The sequence below is a fragment of the Vidua macroura genome, chromosome 1, assembly GCF_024509145.1.
Source record: "Vidua macroura isolate BioBank_ID:100142 chromosome 1, ASM2450914v1, whole genome shotgun sequence".
NCBI lineage: Eukaryota > Metazoa > Chordata > Aves > Passeriformes > Viduidae > Vidua > Vidua macroura.
The window spans coordinates 60,246,674-60,264,046 of NC_071571.1; the positions used below are offsets into that span (position 1 = coordinate 60,246,674).

The 17,373-nt window shown below is 35.9% G+C and overlaps 1 protein-coding gene across 6 annotated transcripts in view; it reads right to left on the bottom strand.

Annotated features, from left to right (window-relative positions):
* CTDP1 (CTD phosphatase subunit 1) overlaps positions 1 to 17,373 on the bottom strand; it is a 102,201-nt gene that overhangs the window by 32,890 nt on the left and 51,938 nt on the right. For 2 of the 6 annotated variants that reach the window (XM_054000312.1, XM_054000302.1), the window contains exon 12: positions 1,893 to 2,071. In XM_054000312.1, the coding sequence (XP_053856287.1) occupies positions 1,893 to 2,071 (179 nt within the window). Of the gene's footprint in view, positions 1 to 1,892; positions 2,072 to 13,262; positions 13,397 to 14,163; positions 14,295 to 14,520; positions 14,694 to 17,373 lie in introns of those variants that run through there. The other 4 variants (XR_008440786.1, XR_008440781.1, XR_008440780.1 and 1 more) reach the window with 4 other exon arrangements.

The following is a 17,373-nucleotide window of genomic DNA, read 5'->3' on the forward strand; positions in this document are numbered from 1 at the left end:
AAATGATCACAGTATTCTGTAAGTTTCAAGACTGAAGACTAACATTAAATATAAGAGCTAGATTTTTTTGTAAGCGCTATGATTTCAATATCAGTAACTACTGGAAAGGTGTAGAGGAGCCGCAGAAACCTATAGTCTCTGTAGGCCTCATCTCTAATAGGAATGAGCTGAGACAGATCATAGGAGAACTGGATCATATGTGGACTGTTTCTTGTTCATCTTCTGTTTTTCAGAGATTGTTGAGACTGTTCTTATATTTCCCCTTTTATACAGTATCTCTTTAGCACATACAACACTTACTGAACATGAAAACATCAATTTAAAGCTTCAAGCTTAAAATGTAATTGGAATGACGGGCTCCTTTCTTATCAAGCAGAATTTCCTGCCTAGTAGACACTGGGTCAGCATGTGAACCAGCACTTTTTGAGTATGTTTTCCAGCACACCTATCAAGATCAATCCCGAATACAATTCAGGATTTACTATGTCTATATAGTTTCTGAGTGAAGTATTGCCAAGCTTACTTAAAAACCTTCCTGTATACAGAATAAAATTTAATTACAAATGCACTTCCTCTATCTTTTTACAACATACTTGGGGAATAGTTATTTAGCAATATTCCTTAATGTGACTCTTTCTTCCTTTTGGTTTCCAGAAACTGGTATGTTTTCCACACAACAAAACATCACAGTATTAGGCTAACTTAACAGCGACATGCCACCACCATGCCTTGCTGCTTCAAGCTGTGTTCTAAAACATTCATCATCTGCTTGCCTTTCCTCTTCCAAACTTAATTTGGGAGAAAATTTTTCTTCTATCCATTTGACACAAATCAAATTCTCATAACTTGCAGACTTTTTATTGAAGAAGGTCAATGATTAGAAATACCCATGATAAACTAAAAGGCCACACAAGCTTCCCCTGTAGCTCTTTCTACAGTAAACCCAACACACAGCAACATTACTACCCAAATCAAAATCTCTCCATAAACATTTATATCTCACATTCTGTGTCAGTTTTTGCAGTTTCTTTCATACCTTCTTTGTGTGCTAGAACAAAGCTCAGAAAAATTATAATAATCTAAGTCATTTGCTTAAGACCTACTACTTATATTACCCTCATTAAGGAAAAAGTGTTAGAGCTTAAAGTCTTATGGCTGGGAATTGAGTTTGGTTAGAGAGCAGAAGGGAACTATAACACATATCTGAGTCATGTTTGCACTTTCAGCACCCTATAGTACAAGCTGATGACCCCTGCAATTCTAAATTAAAATCTTATATTGCTTGCTCTAAATTGTTAAGTTTAAAAACTATTAACATAGTGCAAATGGAGAACCATTCATTAACATATTTAACATAAGCACTTAATAAACTAAGTTCTAGTATACTAGCAACTTGTTTGATAGTCATTATCCAACAGTCAATGCTGGGACAGTAAAATCAATTTTGAAGAAGAGACTAGCAAGTTTAAACTTTAAGTAGAAAAGCATTCCAACAATCACATTGTTATGAATGACCAACATAAAACGATCTCAAAAATTTAGGACAAAAAAAGCACAGCTTTACAAACCATGCTTTATTTTACTTAAAAGTAACACTGCAGAGAACATGGTTCTATATCTGACACAAGATTGAGACAACTTTAAAAGAAGTGCAGTTCAGTTGCCTTCAGTTCTTTCTGAACAGGTGATATCCTGGTACTCAATAAGACATTTACTAAGACCACTTCCTTAAATAAATCCCAAAACATTGCAGAGATAAGCATGACAACTTCACAGACTTACAAGAAAAAGTTGCCTATATATAGGCAAATACCAGATTGTAAGAAAGCATGCTGAATAGCACAAACACAATGAAACATCATTAACACCTCTTACATTTAAAAAATTCATACCTGGGTACACTGCCTGTTAAACTTCTTTCACTTGATGACGACGATGATGATCCAGGTCTCTGACCTGACTTCCTCCCTAGAGTCTCTGTTGCACAAATCTGAGGTTTTTCATCTTCCTCTTCTGTCTTTTTTTTTTCAGTATCACTTTCATCACTGCCTTCTCCTAAGATGTCATCCACCTGCCAAAGAGTGGAGGAGTCAGTTTATCTTCCAGCAGACTACTCTGTATTAATCTTTCGTAATTACTGGATCACTCTTCAATCATCATTAAGAATATGCTTCAAGTTTCCTTGGCCTTCTCTGTCAAAATTTAAATTAAAACCCAATGTCTTCAACACAGCTTCTGTAAAAACTCTAGTAACATTTTATTCAAATAAAGCATATTTATTCTATGCTTAGCTTAAGGTAGATATACATATACACACATACATGATAGTCACACAAGAAACTATTATAAAGATTGCTGTCTTCTGAAATTAAAGGTATAGATGATTTATACTATTGGTACTTACTGATGCATACTTTCTACTAGATATATTTTATATTATTATAACATATAGAATCACTTGGGCAAGGCATATTAAAATCTCCAAGTAAGAATTCTTATATTTACAGCTATTCCTTGGTACATATATAACTGCAAAGAAGTCAATTTCTAAATAATACAATATGAATGAAACAGAATGTACAAACCCCATTTTAACTCGACTGCTTGATTGTGCTAATTAATAAGGACAAATCTATCAAAAGGCTTACATATTTTGTTAAATAGTTGTTTGTCTTTACTTTTGAAAAGTTACCATAGGACTTGATAATCCTCTAAAAACCTATGAATTTGCTGTGACAGGTCTGGATCTGCTGAAAACCATCACTAAAAGCAAATCATACTCATGAGCCACCCTAATGAGCTTCAAAAGGTTATAATCTCTTTGAGCTAGCATTCAACCGTCAGAAAGAGATGAAAACATAAGAAAATATAGGTGAAGATTCCCCCAGCCTCTCAATTTTTGTGACTGGCAGAAGACATGGAAATAAGCCATGTGTGAGCACTTCTCAACTGATATTTAAGAATTTTTCCTAGAAGCAGCTTATCTCAACATAAATTAAAATATGCTTCACTACTATTCTTTGTTCTCACTAATCCACAGCAGCTTTATAAGGAAGAAAAATATCTGCATATAAAAATGGACTAAAAGGTTTCATGCTGTTTATTTGCTGCTTTTACATTAATAATCCCAAAAGCTGAAAGAAAGCTGTAAGAAAGTCATTTATGAATGACCAGATCTAAATGAACCTTTAATTTCTTTGTTTAGCTCATTAAAAGGAACTGCAAACCAGTTTAGACATTTAAGTCCACATGGCAGTTTCAGGTAGAAACTGTAGGAATTGCTGGGTCTAATCAAATAATATTAGTCCAAAACGTTTTTCCTGTGAGCAGAAGTTGTGATACGCATAACAAATCACAATCATGGAATGCAATTAAGGGTCAGGGAGACTGAAAGCACTGCTAGAATTAAGCCAATGGTGAAACAAGGAGAAGAATGTGAAGTACACAGGATGGGGATTTTTCTGTATGTATGGAACGCAGTGAAAGTCTCAAGTGTTTCAAGTGTTACAGTTTGGGATGGGATGGCAGGAAGACCCTGCCTGTATAGATTTGGTAGAAGATACTCCAGGTACCTGACATGGCTAGTACATGACAGCACATATATACAGCTCTAACAACTCCTCTCCTGCAAGTCTTTAAAATTTAAAATTACAGTCCAAAAGCAATATGCTTCCAGAAAGTCTTATGTTTAAAACTATGTTCTCACTACAAAATATGTTAAGGTTTTCAAAAGATAAAGTTAGGTTGATAGACATTCAGTATTAGAGATGCCTCTCTCAAACTGAAGTTTGATAGTATTTTAAAATCTACATTGTGTGAACAGTTTTGAAAGACTAGAAGTCTAATTATTGCCATGTCTGTTTTTCTTTCATCCTGTATAATGATAACATTATTTGTTTGAAGTCTGAAATGACATTTAATATTAGAATTACTAGAATTAGTTGTACAGAAATATATGCCATTTCTCTGGAAGGCCATATAAAATGCATGTATAAATCACAGAAACATATCAAATTTCAAAAAAAAATCATTGCATATGAAAATGATGTGGGATGGTCCCCACAAATCTTTAAATAGAAAGTCACCCAAAACATGAATTCCTGCTTAATTATTGGCTAAATTGCAATTGTGCTGAAAAATACAAGTATTACATCTTCATCTTCCACAATTCTCAAAAGAAAAGGAAAGCAAACCATATTTTCATTGAGGCAGTGAGATTTCAGCCCATTACACTTGAACAAGTTAATAGGCAAAAAAAACTTCATTAATATATAAACACCAACTATCTATCTATACCAATCACTAACTTTGAATAAATAAGAAAGTTCAAAGAACAGAGGAACCTTTTAATCTGATTCAGAACATGACAAATACAGGTGTACCAAGAACCAATTACAGCTTCAGCTTATGTGATTGGATTTTACATGATTAATATTAACGGAACATATAACACTTCAGAAGAAAATGCCAGCTAATACCAAATCCTACTGGTAAGATACAGTGAAGGGATGCTTACTGCTTTAACACCCACAGCAGCTACCTTTGAAATAGACTTTTATAACCCGGCAACAATGACTAACATTGAAAAAGAAAAATTATTCATCCCTTGAAAATGATGTTGTTCAATTCAGTAAGAGAATCAAAAGCCTGACAAATCTCTTAAACACTCAATTATAAAAGCCAGTAAAAGTCCTAATGTGACAAAGCTATTTTATTTCTCATTTAGGAGGAGCAGAGCATACACTCATGCAAAGTATAAAGACCAAAGAAGAGCAATGAGATTTTCAGTTTCATTCTCTGATTAAGAGCTGAAAAGTACCTAAAGCTTTGCTAAAAGGCAAGTCAAAGCCTTCCATAGTCCTAACTAGCCAGATCACCTGCAAGTGTTTTTACTCCAGAAGTTGAGTTTACACATTCAAAATTAATTAAGACTCCAAGAAAAATACCAAAAAAGAAACTACTATGAACAACTTCTATTTTTCCTGAAGTTACAGGCAATGTTTTGATACAGAAAAATGGATATGACAGAGTTATCATGATACATTTTTGGAGGTAATAACTACATATTTCAAAACAAAAAGGAGCTGTTGATAAATTTTAATTCTAGGAAGTGCTTTGGGATTCAAGTCTTAATAGAACTGAGAAGCTACCTTAGACAGCCAACAGGACAACACTTGCAACTGCTTAAGATCTCTTAAAAGTGGTACAGTAGTCTGAAACCTCTCTTAACTGGTACAGAAAAAATTCTGCAAAAAGAATAGGTTTGATAAACAGCATTTTGTGCTCCAGTACTGCACAGAGGATACACACATTTATGACCCTCCCCACTGGTCTTTCCAAAAAGACTTTTGCTCCACCTGATTGTGTAAGTTAAGGGGGAAATAGAAAAACCTACCAAGTATTTACAAGGAGTTTTTTAGGTCTATTTCTACTGCCACAAAAACATCTGTTCATTGTAAGCAATGCAAGCAATTAGTATTGACAGTAAGTACAGCTAAAACCCAGCTCCATTTCAGCATAAAACCTGTGTGTCCTGAGCATTTATTCGAGATTGGGTTGAATGTATTTTATTTTAGGAAGAACTGGCAAAAACGAATATAGTTTGTCATCTGAATCTGTCAAAAGGTTTCAATATGTACCTTATATTTCCCCTGTGGTATATAAAGTCAAAAAATAACTCTAAAATGATCCTATAATCTTTAACCCTGGCTCCCCTTCCACCACTCCCTTCTGCTTTGTCCTGAACTATTGCTTTTTAGTACAGAAATCAGCTGACTATTTTAGAAACTTTAAAAGAGCAGCAAAATGAGAAGATTGAGGTAGGAAAAGGGACATTGAAAATTATGAACCAAGCAGCATTTCTGAGCATGTGAAATTAACAGTGAGTGGCAGTATTAGATTGTAAATCAAACTAGAGAGAGCGGTGGCTCCATCTTTCTGGAACTGCACACTGAACTTGCCAGCCTTCCAGGGCAGAGGTGTGAAAACAAAACTGCTCTTTCTGCAGCAAAATAAATGTAATAGTTTATTAACTCCACACTCCAAAGTAATCTGCAGGAATGAATACAGCACTGATAATGCGAAAGCAGGTGCAGTTATATTCCCATAACCCAGCTTGCAAGAGGTCACCCAACAGCACTGTCTAGACAGCACACACAATCACTTGACAAATCATTATTGTGACACAATCACAAATGCTTGTCCTCTCTTTCCTCAAGCTCCTCAAAGAGTATACCAGGTATATTGTGCAATTGACTTGGAAAGTTTAACTGCTCGACACAAAAGAAGAGATATTGGCAAGGAAGAGTGAAAGGCCATGACAGGACTGACAGAGCCCCTGCATGAGCAAGAGGCAGAAAGCGAAGTGCTGGCTCACTTAACTTTCATGGGCAGTCCCTTAATTTCAAATCCCACTGGGTTCTGTGCTAAACAGCATAATACAGATTTTACCAATATGTCAAACTTTAGCAAGATCAGGTGCTAATTATGCAACTTTTTAGGTCAGAGTAAAGTTTCTGTGATAGCTGCCTCTTTGAATGCTATCTTCTACTGAACACAGCATTAATCTATTTTTACATATATATATTCCATTGTACCCTTGATAAAAATGGCTGAGTTCAACAATATATCTATAAAATATTCTTCATTTCTAGTGAAGCCAAACAGCAAAAAAGCAAAATCAAAGTGTAAAGTAATATAGAAGTACTTAAAGTCGGAAATTGAAATTTCAGTTGAAATTCCAAAACAAAACAAACCTTTCCTAGAATAAGAAAAAATACCTGAAGTCAAGTGAATTTGTATTAATGATCACAGATCAGCACTTATTTACTCTGTGAATAAATTCAACAAAGAATCTGGTTTCAATGGTGTAAAACGGTTTTCTGAAAAGCTTTCAGAATATCCAAATAGTTTCAAAATAAGGGAATGTGTTTTTCTTTGTAATTTTTATCACTTACTGTTATTTATATTCATAATCCCTTTTTGTCTCTACCTTTCAACAAAAAGACATCCCCAATGACATTTACCAGTAGCTTCTTCATTTGCAATTAAAGAAACATTACAACATTCTACTGTCTTTTTGTAATAGATAAGTATTAATTAAATACAGATATTACTGCTTTGTTCCTCAGCAACTGAAGTGCCAGGAAAAGAGATCTTCATGCTCAAAAAGTATAATTTAAAATACATTTTGCTTTTCTAAATACTTTATTGTATATTTTTGAGTGGGAGGTGATTGCCTTTTTCCTCTATGAAAGGGCACTAACCATGGGTAACTTTTTTTAGTTTAGGCAGTAAACAGATTTCTCAGTTATATTCAAAGTCATGCCTTTAGAATGAGAGCAAAACCAAACCTGTAACTTCTGCTTCCTGGCACTTGTGGTTTGGAATTATTTTCACCTACTGTTAATCAAACTGCACATAGAAATACTAGCAGCTCCTGGTAATAACCTTCCAGTTTCAGGATGAAAAGCAATTATGTGAGAAGAAAAAGCCTTGGCTTGACACTGAGCATAGTTGCTATGCTCAAGCTTGGAAACCAGCAATTTAAAAACACCATGTGGAATTTACTTACAAGGAGCCCCGCTGCAATCCCTTGAGGCTGCACAGGGACCCTGATGAAAATGAAGTGGCAGTGCAGCCCCAATAGCTGGAGTTCCCAATGCTGCTGACAGCACTGGCTACAATGCCATCACAAGTTTTAACTGCAGCCCTGGGCAATAGACTGTGCTCCTAAAACGCAGATCTGAAGGGAAAAAAACCAAAACCTACTGCTTCTGATAATGCGACCATTTAATCTTTGCAATTGAAAAGGCAAGGTAACTGCAAGTACAGCTGCACAATTCATTATATTTGAGCTTTACTAGTGCAATTAATACTTTGACTAGAATGAAATAAAATGTCACTTAGAGATTGCATACCAGTATTGGTCATTAAAAAGCACAAATAACAATCCTGTATCCATGTTTATGATTGAATGGGATTGATTCTTCAAAGAATGCCATTTAAAAGTTTGTATTTCCCACCTGGAGAGCAATGTCTAGATTTGAGTGGAAACCTCATAAACATTAAGATGCCTAGAACAAATATATGAAACTGCTAAAAGAAGCACAAGGTGCAATTCTTTCTTGATAATTAGGGTGCCTCAAGTGCTGACTTACGGATTCCAAAGTCTTTCTAAAACATAAATTTTGTTATGGAACAAGGGGAATGGCTTTCAGCTGAAAAAGGACAGATTTAGATTAGCTATGAGGAGGAATTCTTCCCTGTGAGGATGGTGACTCACTGGAACAGCCCAGAGAAGCTGTGGATGCCATATCCCTGGAAGTGTTCAAGGCCAGGCTGGATGGGACTCAGCACAACTTGATCTAGTGAAAGGTGCTCCTGGCCATGGCAGGGAAGTTGGAACAAGATGATCTACATCCCATGGCAGGGGGGCTGGAACAAGATGACCTAAGTCACTCCCAATCCAAACCATTATAGGATTCTCTGATTATTAGTATAATGAAAATTGTTTTCTTTCATTAAATTGGTAACACTTCACTGATGCTGGAAAGAGGAAAAAGCCCATTCCTAACTACTAATTTGTGAAATTTAAATTAAATTCACATGGACTGTAAGTTATTGATTTTAATATTAACAATTTTTTAATTCAAAGACTCTAAAGAGAAAATGTCTCAAGGGAGGTAATACAATCATTTATCCAAAGCCTTTCTGAGTCAGGGACATCACTGGAGCCTGAAAGCTATGGCTTTTTCTGATTATAAAGCTATCCGTAACTCTAATCTTAATTTCCTTTATTCTGCTTTCAAAAGAAATTCTCTGCCAAAAGATTGTTAAATAGCAATAGGCCTGTAAGTCTCAATTGCAATTTTTTTGAAAGGGTGAAGTCTAAGATAAAAAAAATTAATAATACCTGTGTGGCCAGAATACAGTTATTCACCTATCCAGGAGGCCAGATTCAACTGGAACCACTTGAAAACAAGAACAGCATTTCAACTCCACCTTCCCTGCCCATCAGCTTATGGCTGGGTTGGAGAGGAAACAGCCAGAGCCCACTGGAGGCAGCAAGTATGGAGCCCTCTGTTCCTTTGGTTGAAGCATTTCTAAAATAATGACAACCTAGCATACATAACAGCTCAGTGGCTGCTAAATGCAATGATTCTTTAATTAGCCTGCTGAAAATATTCATGCCAAAATTCCAGAAAAGGCTCCAACAATGTAAGTTGAGAGCCAGTGAGTAAGAGCATGATCTACAGCTACCCTTCAGAGAAAGAATGTATTTTTAGTCTGTTACTGACCATTATTTATGAAAAGTTCTGGCCTTAGGTAAGGCAAAAAAGTAAGTAGTTAAAAGAGGTCTGTCCTGGGGTTCTTTGCAGGGAAGCAATCTTCTGCTGACACCGGGAACAGAACACTGCCTCCTCAGCAGCAAATGATTTTTCAGGTCACTCTCATAGCTATAAGCAACTGTGGCTTGCACCATGACCTTACTGCACAGAAAAGAATTCACGTAGTTTGACATCACAATTTTTTTTCCAAATTTGGAAAAGTCTAATAATTTTTCACTTAGTTTTGATCTTAATTTTTTCTACTGTATATGAAAACTTTTCACTTTTTTCCTCAATGAACTGAAAAGATTTTTTATATTTATTCCTACCAGCCAAATGTTTTGGTACAGTTAACTGAGGAGCAAGATATTACCACCCATGTCTCCAAAAAAGCAAGCAAGTAATTTCAGCATGCTTTTGAGAGGTGATATTAGGGCATAATACATGTGAACAATTAAACTTTCCTACAATAGACACAGTCTCTATTAGGAGATTTGGGCTGAATTTAAGTCACTTGGAAACAAAGAAGTCGCTGGAAGGACAAGCTGTCTGAATTAGGTTAAGTTGTCCCTCAGTACATAAAATTTAAGGGAGAATGTGTGATGTAACTCAGTCCCGTTTCTTCTGAGTAATCTCAGAAGAACTTGTCTTTCACATTCTGTCTCATCTGTTTTTTTTTTTAGCATTAAATTACAGCACTTTTTTCTCCTTTCAAATTTCTGACTCAATTTTTAGAGTCACACAATGCACTTATGCAAGTGTCCAATACCCCTTTGTCTCAAACACTTCCAAGGCAGATTTCACTGTCCTCTACCACAATTACCATTGGCTCATTGGAGCAGGTGATGAATCAGAAATATCAGAAATTACTAGTCTTGTTCATGATTAAACAGAAGAAGCACTCTTCCTCTATTTAAATCTCCATGCACTGAGAACTACCTTTGTTCTATCTTGATTATGATAAAGGCATACTTCAGGTTAGAATATCAAAGCCTGCAGTGTTACCAAAATCTATTTTGGCAGATTGAGAAACAATTGCTCTAAACAGTTTAAGGAATATTACCAAACCTTAGAAAAAAGCTTTTATGAGATTTCTTTCCCATATAATTAATTTAGGGATTGACTTGTATGTCCTGGATGACTACATGTAAATTAAAATGCATCCTACTGAAACCAAAGCTGGTCAGAAAAAGCTATACATTTATCTCCTTGTTCATTGTGCGACATCTCACAGACAGCAGCAGCTTAAGTGACCTTCAACTGCTTTAAGCTGAGTTACTGCTTAGCTAGACCACTTCCCTGTCCCACTTCATTTCATGCCTACACTAACACACAAGCAGTAACAGTACACCACAGCAGGAAAAAGCAGCTGCAAAGAGACTTTGGAGAAGGATCTCTATTAAATGTGTTGCCACAACCTCAGTAGCAGAAGACTGCAACAGACCAATGGCCTGGAGAAGTTATGTTAAAGTACTACCATATGCTCTTTTGTGACCAATACAGAATTTCATAATCTGATTAATTGATTGGTACTATCAGCAAATTCTCTTCTGAAGAGTAAAATTTGTGTCACTGGGCCGTCTTTCAAGTTTACCTGCAAGTCTTAAAAAAACAAAAAAAAACCCTGCAACAGAACAGAAACTCAAGCTGCATGCTCAAGTTCAAGTGCCACATATTACTAAGTGTCCTGATTTCACTTTAGGCAAACCTTCACCTTAAAGAAATGAGGTAGTGAGTGAGTCCCCAGGTGATAGTCTGTTGCACCTGAATTCTGTTAGTCTTTTTGTAGAAATAAGCACTCTCTAAATATTCAGAGACTGGAATACCTAGAGAGTCTGTTGATGCTATACAAACAGAATACTAATGTACATAAACTCCTAGAAGGAAGAGAAAGGAACAAGGAGAAAATTCTTATAAAAATACGTATTTGATATACTTTAATTCACAGAAACTATCAAGTGTGCAAGATGAACAAAGACTAACATCATTGTAGTCTTTTCCCAGCCAACAAAAAAGGCCTGGGAAAGACTAGAAGTATCCCTTTTTGTTTAAGACAGGTGTACATTTCAGGGATTTCAGCTCACTGCATGCGTGTGTCCCTACAGCTCTTTTCTTGCAAAACTTTATAGCAACAGGTTAAAAAGGTGCAGCAGCCTACAGCTGTACTGCTCACCTGTTTTAAAACAAGACAGTATCACACTTTTTGTTCTCAAAGCTACCCTTTCTTTAAAGTAGAAAGTATGTTTCACTGATACACAGCAAAGAACAGCTTTGTCTTATAATTTTGCAAGACTCTAAGAACTATCAGTTTGGCTATTAACTGAAGCACAGTTTTGCCAGAAGTTGTCATAACTTTCTTTTTATTCCTAGAGATTTAACAAGAGACATGCACAATCTAGATTTCTTTAAAAATATATTAATCTAATTTGCTAATGAAACAACAGTTGCACAAGTTGTTTAAATACGGTCCCAAAATATCACTGACATACTAGGTTAGAAATCCTAACATTCTATTAAAAATGATGCATGGCAATTTAAGAGGGCACAGAGCCTAGACTCTGAGTGATCTTTTCCGACACTTCACTGCCAAGGGGAAACCTCAGTAGGAAGCTGCTAATGAAGTGCTGAGGGCAGCACAATAGCAGTATGCTACTATCAAGGAATTATACAACTTCTGAGCTCCTAACCTGGTTTTATATTATTTAGGTTATATAAAGACACAGAAATTTGAGTAAAAATAATTTAGCACAAAAATACTTAGTCGACTTTTACTGTTTCTAATCAGTCCCTCAGAGCAAGCCTTTTCTGGACATAAACTTCATTTTACAACTATTTTTTGAACACCAAGATACCATCAAGTGACCTCTTGACGGTATCTGCTCTCACATAGTTTCACTTAAAAACACAAAAGAATCTATGGATGCTAAACACATCTATTGCAGTGATCCCCTGCATGAGCATTTTGTAGAAGACAGCATACTGATGGCCCAAACCTAGTAAGCAACGGGATTCCTAGGCACCTAGCTAGGATGAAGTGTTATCTACTGCTAAAATTCACTTGCACTCTGGCCCAGCTGATGAGTTTCTTTCTGAAGCAGAGAGGCAGGTCTGAATAGGTATGGATAGATTTCCTTCATCAGTGCAACCTGATGACTGCCCAAATAGTTTTTGAAAGAGAATGGGACAGTTCTCAGCATATACTCACTATTTCATCTGGAAATACCTGCTGAACTAGTGGATGGAATTTAAAATAGTATTTTTTTTCCTAATATGACTAATATGAGACATGATCCAGGTTTTTGCAGCCTGCATTTCTAAACAGAAAATCTCAGCTTTTATGAAAGAAGTACTAGGACACTAATCTACATATTCTCTTTCAAGTCATCCTCAAAGGCATTAGTTAATAGTGTAGCCAAGCTGCAAATACACTTCACACATTATCCTTGAAAACTGCTGAGAAGCATTTAGGGCTTAATCCATTTGGTTATTCCATTACAATGAGAAAACAAAGAGTGGGAGGAAACTTGATTTGAACTAATTTCCAAACACTTCAACCTGAATTACAGATTATTTAAACTGCCTTTGAGGTGCTAATGTGCTTCAGCTCAGAGGCAAATGCTAAACTTCTGAAATGCTGCAACCAGAAATGCAGTCTCATATTGCACAGTCATGATCAGAAGATGTTGAAGAACAACAGCCATAATTATGGACTTTACTTCAGAATATGTAAGAACCCATGCAATCCTCACCCTAAAAAGAAGATACATAAAAGCATAAAAAGAGTTGCTGATATAATGTGCACACCACCCTCCCATTTTTTGCTTCTCAACTTTCAAAGCTTTCTCTCAATGAATCCTTGTTATGATGTTTTAACAATATTCTCTCTTAGCACAGTGCTGGGTTTCACCATCCCAAGGTTAACTGAAAGCATACCTTTTGCTTAGAGAGACTGAATATTCATCACTACATACATATTTCAGAGAAAAATAAGGGTTTTTTTCGTTTTCAGATGTTGAATTCCTTTACTTCTTGTTCAGCAGGATATAAAGCTGTTCAGAAGTCATAGTCTAAGTGAAATTGAAAACATTATGGTGAGAACAAAAGACAGACAAAAAAACGCTTTCATTTACCTGCATGCATAAGCTTTCTGCAGTTATCACAGCTACAAAGGAACTCAAACTATCGATTTGTAGAGCACCTGGGATACAGTAGGGCATACTAGCTCAAAATCACTGCTATAAAAACATTAATATGCTGTGTTCAGTATAGATTTATTCACACATACTATGAACAAACCCACCCCTAAAGATGGGTAAGCCAGATTGGATCTGCCTTGACTTGCTAATTTTAACTTAGCATTGGCAGACATCAGCTGGCTTCATGAAGCATTATTTGTCAGTGAACTTCCCTCTTCAATAAATCTGATTAGCTTGGTTTTATTATTACAAGAACCAAGAGATAGTTATCAATGTGCTCAATCTAACAAAACCACCTCAAATAATAAGCATTGGAGAAAACCATTTCTGGTTTTATGAGAAATTTAAGGAAGACAGTGAAGACAGAGCAGTTTTGAAACAGTTTCTACTGAACTGGGCAATTGAACTGCTCGACTCTGTACAGACAAGCATGTAGCTTTTAAGCGAAGTAATGCTGAAATATGAGCACTATATGTGGAAGCATGCTGCATAGCAAGCCTACTCAACAGCAATAATTAGTCATGGAGTAAGTTAAGGAAAAAAGAAAAGACACAATCCATAATACAGTGAAAGATAAGCCCAGCAGCTGAAGAGTGGTCTGTTTCTACAACAAGCTCAATATTAAGGTGATTGAATACCTTGCAGGTTCTGATATGATCTCTGTATCATGGTGTAATAGCTATATCCAGTCCTCAATACCTCTGGGATGAAGCAAGTTTGATGTTGGAGCACTGAAATATCTGGGATAGGCAGCTGTCTGTGTTCATCTCTGAGAAAGCAGTATCATCATATTTACTACAAGGAGTGGCAGGGAATATTGTCCAGAGCTGTCTGTGACCCATGGCAATTAGAAAGTGCAAGCTCATATACAAACTCTTTAACAATACAGAGTAACAATGGTGTTCTCTCGAGATCTCAAATTAATGCCACTACTGTAGACATGAAAAAGTTACTGCAGCACAGCCATTCAGCTAGTTATTTGTTTTGTAACTCACCACTGCTGAGAATTTTGTACATCAGTAGGGGGCTCTAGTTTTGCAGCTTTTCCTAACCTCTGTTAAAGTTGTACATGGAATGGAAATAGTGGTGCTGACACAGGAGCTGAAGGACTATCGCACAGAGTAGCTGTATTCAGTGTGCCTGAAGCTGGGACCTAAAATAAAAAAGACTACCAAAGCAGAGATGTTATCTCTTGAAAATGTCTCTGAAGCAAGCAAATGCAATTATGCATAAGTTAAATTTAACACTAAATCACCTTATGATAACTGATCAAGATCAGCTGATCAAAAAGTACAAACTAAACTGTCCTTCAATGCTCTATGTAGAAATAACCCTGCCTTTGTGGTACCAAAATGGACTTACATTATATCGCAACAGATTTTCAATCACAATTTAAGTTTGCTAGCAGACTAGCATTATGAAAATATTTGCAAAGATTCTTCACAGCATTTAACATACATTATGCTATACTGCAGTTCCTATAGTTCTTTGTATGTTGAAATACAAGTACCAGAAGATCATGGAGAGTAACAGCTCAAATTTAAATGTAAAAACATGTTAGACTCGTGATGAGGCTCAATCAGGCCCTATATGCAACTGCTCAGAATTATGTTAGGGATCAGCTTGCAAATTGTTTAACATGGCTCACGCAACTCATTTTTAACTCTGGCCAATTAGTATTGACAGCCCAGCTGCATTTCATATAGCATATGGAGGTAGACCTAAGTGTTAAAATAAGGTTATTGAACTCTATTTAAAGATGTTTTACCTAATTTTGGGGAGAAAACAAATAGCTGAAAAAGGCTTTGAGCTTCTCCTTACTAAGGCCAGGCAGAGACATTATGTACTACCAGAGTCAGTTGAAAAGCCTTCACAGAATGTATGGAAAAGCCTTCTTCCCTATAGAATAAACCAACACCTTGTATATACATTCTAGAGGTAGAAGCTTTATAGAACGACTTTCCATTTCATATGGAGTAACATTAGAATAATACATTTGCTATAAAGTCAGACATAGTTTAAAAGCCAGAAACCGTTCATATGTGCAGTATCACAGAGTTCAGGATTTATCCTTATTTGCATAATAATTTTTACTTTATGCTTAACAGAATGATAGCAACATGGAAAAAGAAGCAACTCTCCTAAAACCCAAGCTGACAATGAAACAATTTTGTGAACACTTCTGGGAGAATGGCAGGAAATCTGAATCAACTGTTGATTGAATCAGGAATGTATGAAGACTACGTAAGATGGCAGAAGCATCTTTGCTGACAAGTAAATCAGACCAATCATGGACTAACTAAGTTTCGCCTGGATTTCCCTGTTTTTCTGTCGACAATCCATCAATCTGATTACTTTGAGTTTTATCAAATTCCTCAAAAAGAAGTCAGTGCTGAAGCAAGCATAGATACTTCTTTAGTTGATGTCCGCTTGGTGCAGCCCATTACTAATATCTATTGTAGCATAAATATTTGTACTTAGCTTATGAATAAAGTAGGCATAATAGAAGTGAAGTCTCAATAAAAAAGAGGGAATGGCTTGAAGTCACGTCAGGGGAGGTTTTGGTTGGATATTAGAAAAGGGTTCTTCACCCCAAAAGGTGGCTGGGCACTGGAACAGTTTCCCCAGGGAAGTGGTCACAGCACCAAGCTTGATAGAGTTCAAGAAGTGTTTGGACAACACACTTGAGTACGTGGTGTGACTCTTGGGGATGGTGCTATGCAGGGCCAGGAGCTGGATTCGATGATCCTTGTGGGACCTTTCCCACTCAGCCTATTCTGTGATTCTTTGAAATGTTTTCTTTTATTTTCTCCTTAATAGCCTGACCAGCTAAGAACATGATTGATCATGTTCATTTTGCTCAAAAGTCTTATATTTTAATTAACACCTTGTCATGACTGCCATTAAACTAATTCTTACATATATAGCTAGCCTCCATTTTTATCTATGAAATGCAGATATTTATACCGTGTGTCATCTGAGTGCAAAAAGGTTACAGTATGTTTCCCATATTTCCTCATGACATACAAATTAAAAAAAAAACTCTAAAATGAAAATAAGACATACAAGTACACAAAAAAACCTGTGTTTAAATAGTATTTTCTAAGCAACCTGTGCAGAAAAACAGAAGTGATCCACAACTGATTGCCTACTTGAGATAATATCAACTTCGATAAAAATCCTTCTCCTATTTTGGTAATGAGTTGTCTCCTTGTAAAACATGGTATTACATAAAAAGGCCTCTTTCCAAACACTTCTAAAAAGTGCTAAGCAAGCTTGAACCATGATGCCCTCTTAAAACTAGCAGCCAATCAGCTCTATGCAATTAGTGCATAAACTAATGGTCTATAGAGAAATATCAGACCAAAAAAATAGGCAAACATATGTTTCATATTTTGATAATCTATTTGAATCTTACCAGCCTTATCTACACTACATATATTCTGGTGTTCTTTCTATTAGGTGAATAACAATCAGAGTGTCAATGTTTCTGGTCAGGATGTTTTACAATTTAAGTGTGACCAATATAGATTTTCTTAAAAAAAAAAAAAGCAAAAAAACAAAAGAGGAAAGCATAGCTGCTTTTTAGACCACTTTCCATTTTGTGGTAGAAAATTAATTCTTCAAAGTAAAACAAACAAAGGCAGAAACAAACTACTGATGGCCAGCTTCTTTTAAGTGCTCATCTTCCTTCTCTGCAATGCACTGTACCGGTATCTTAATTCTATCCTTCTGATTCTCATGGTCAAACTATTAAAAACAGTATTGGGGAACTTTACTCAGTTTTCTCTACTAATCAGATGAGATATGGGTGAAATAATTGCTTTAACATTAATGCTCAATTACTT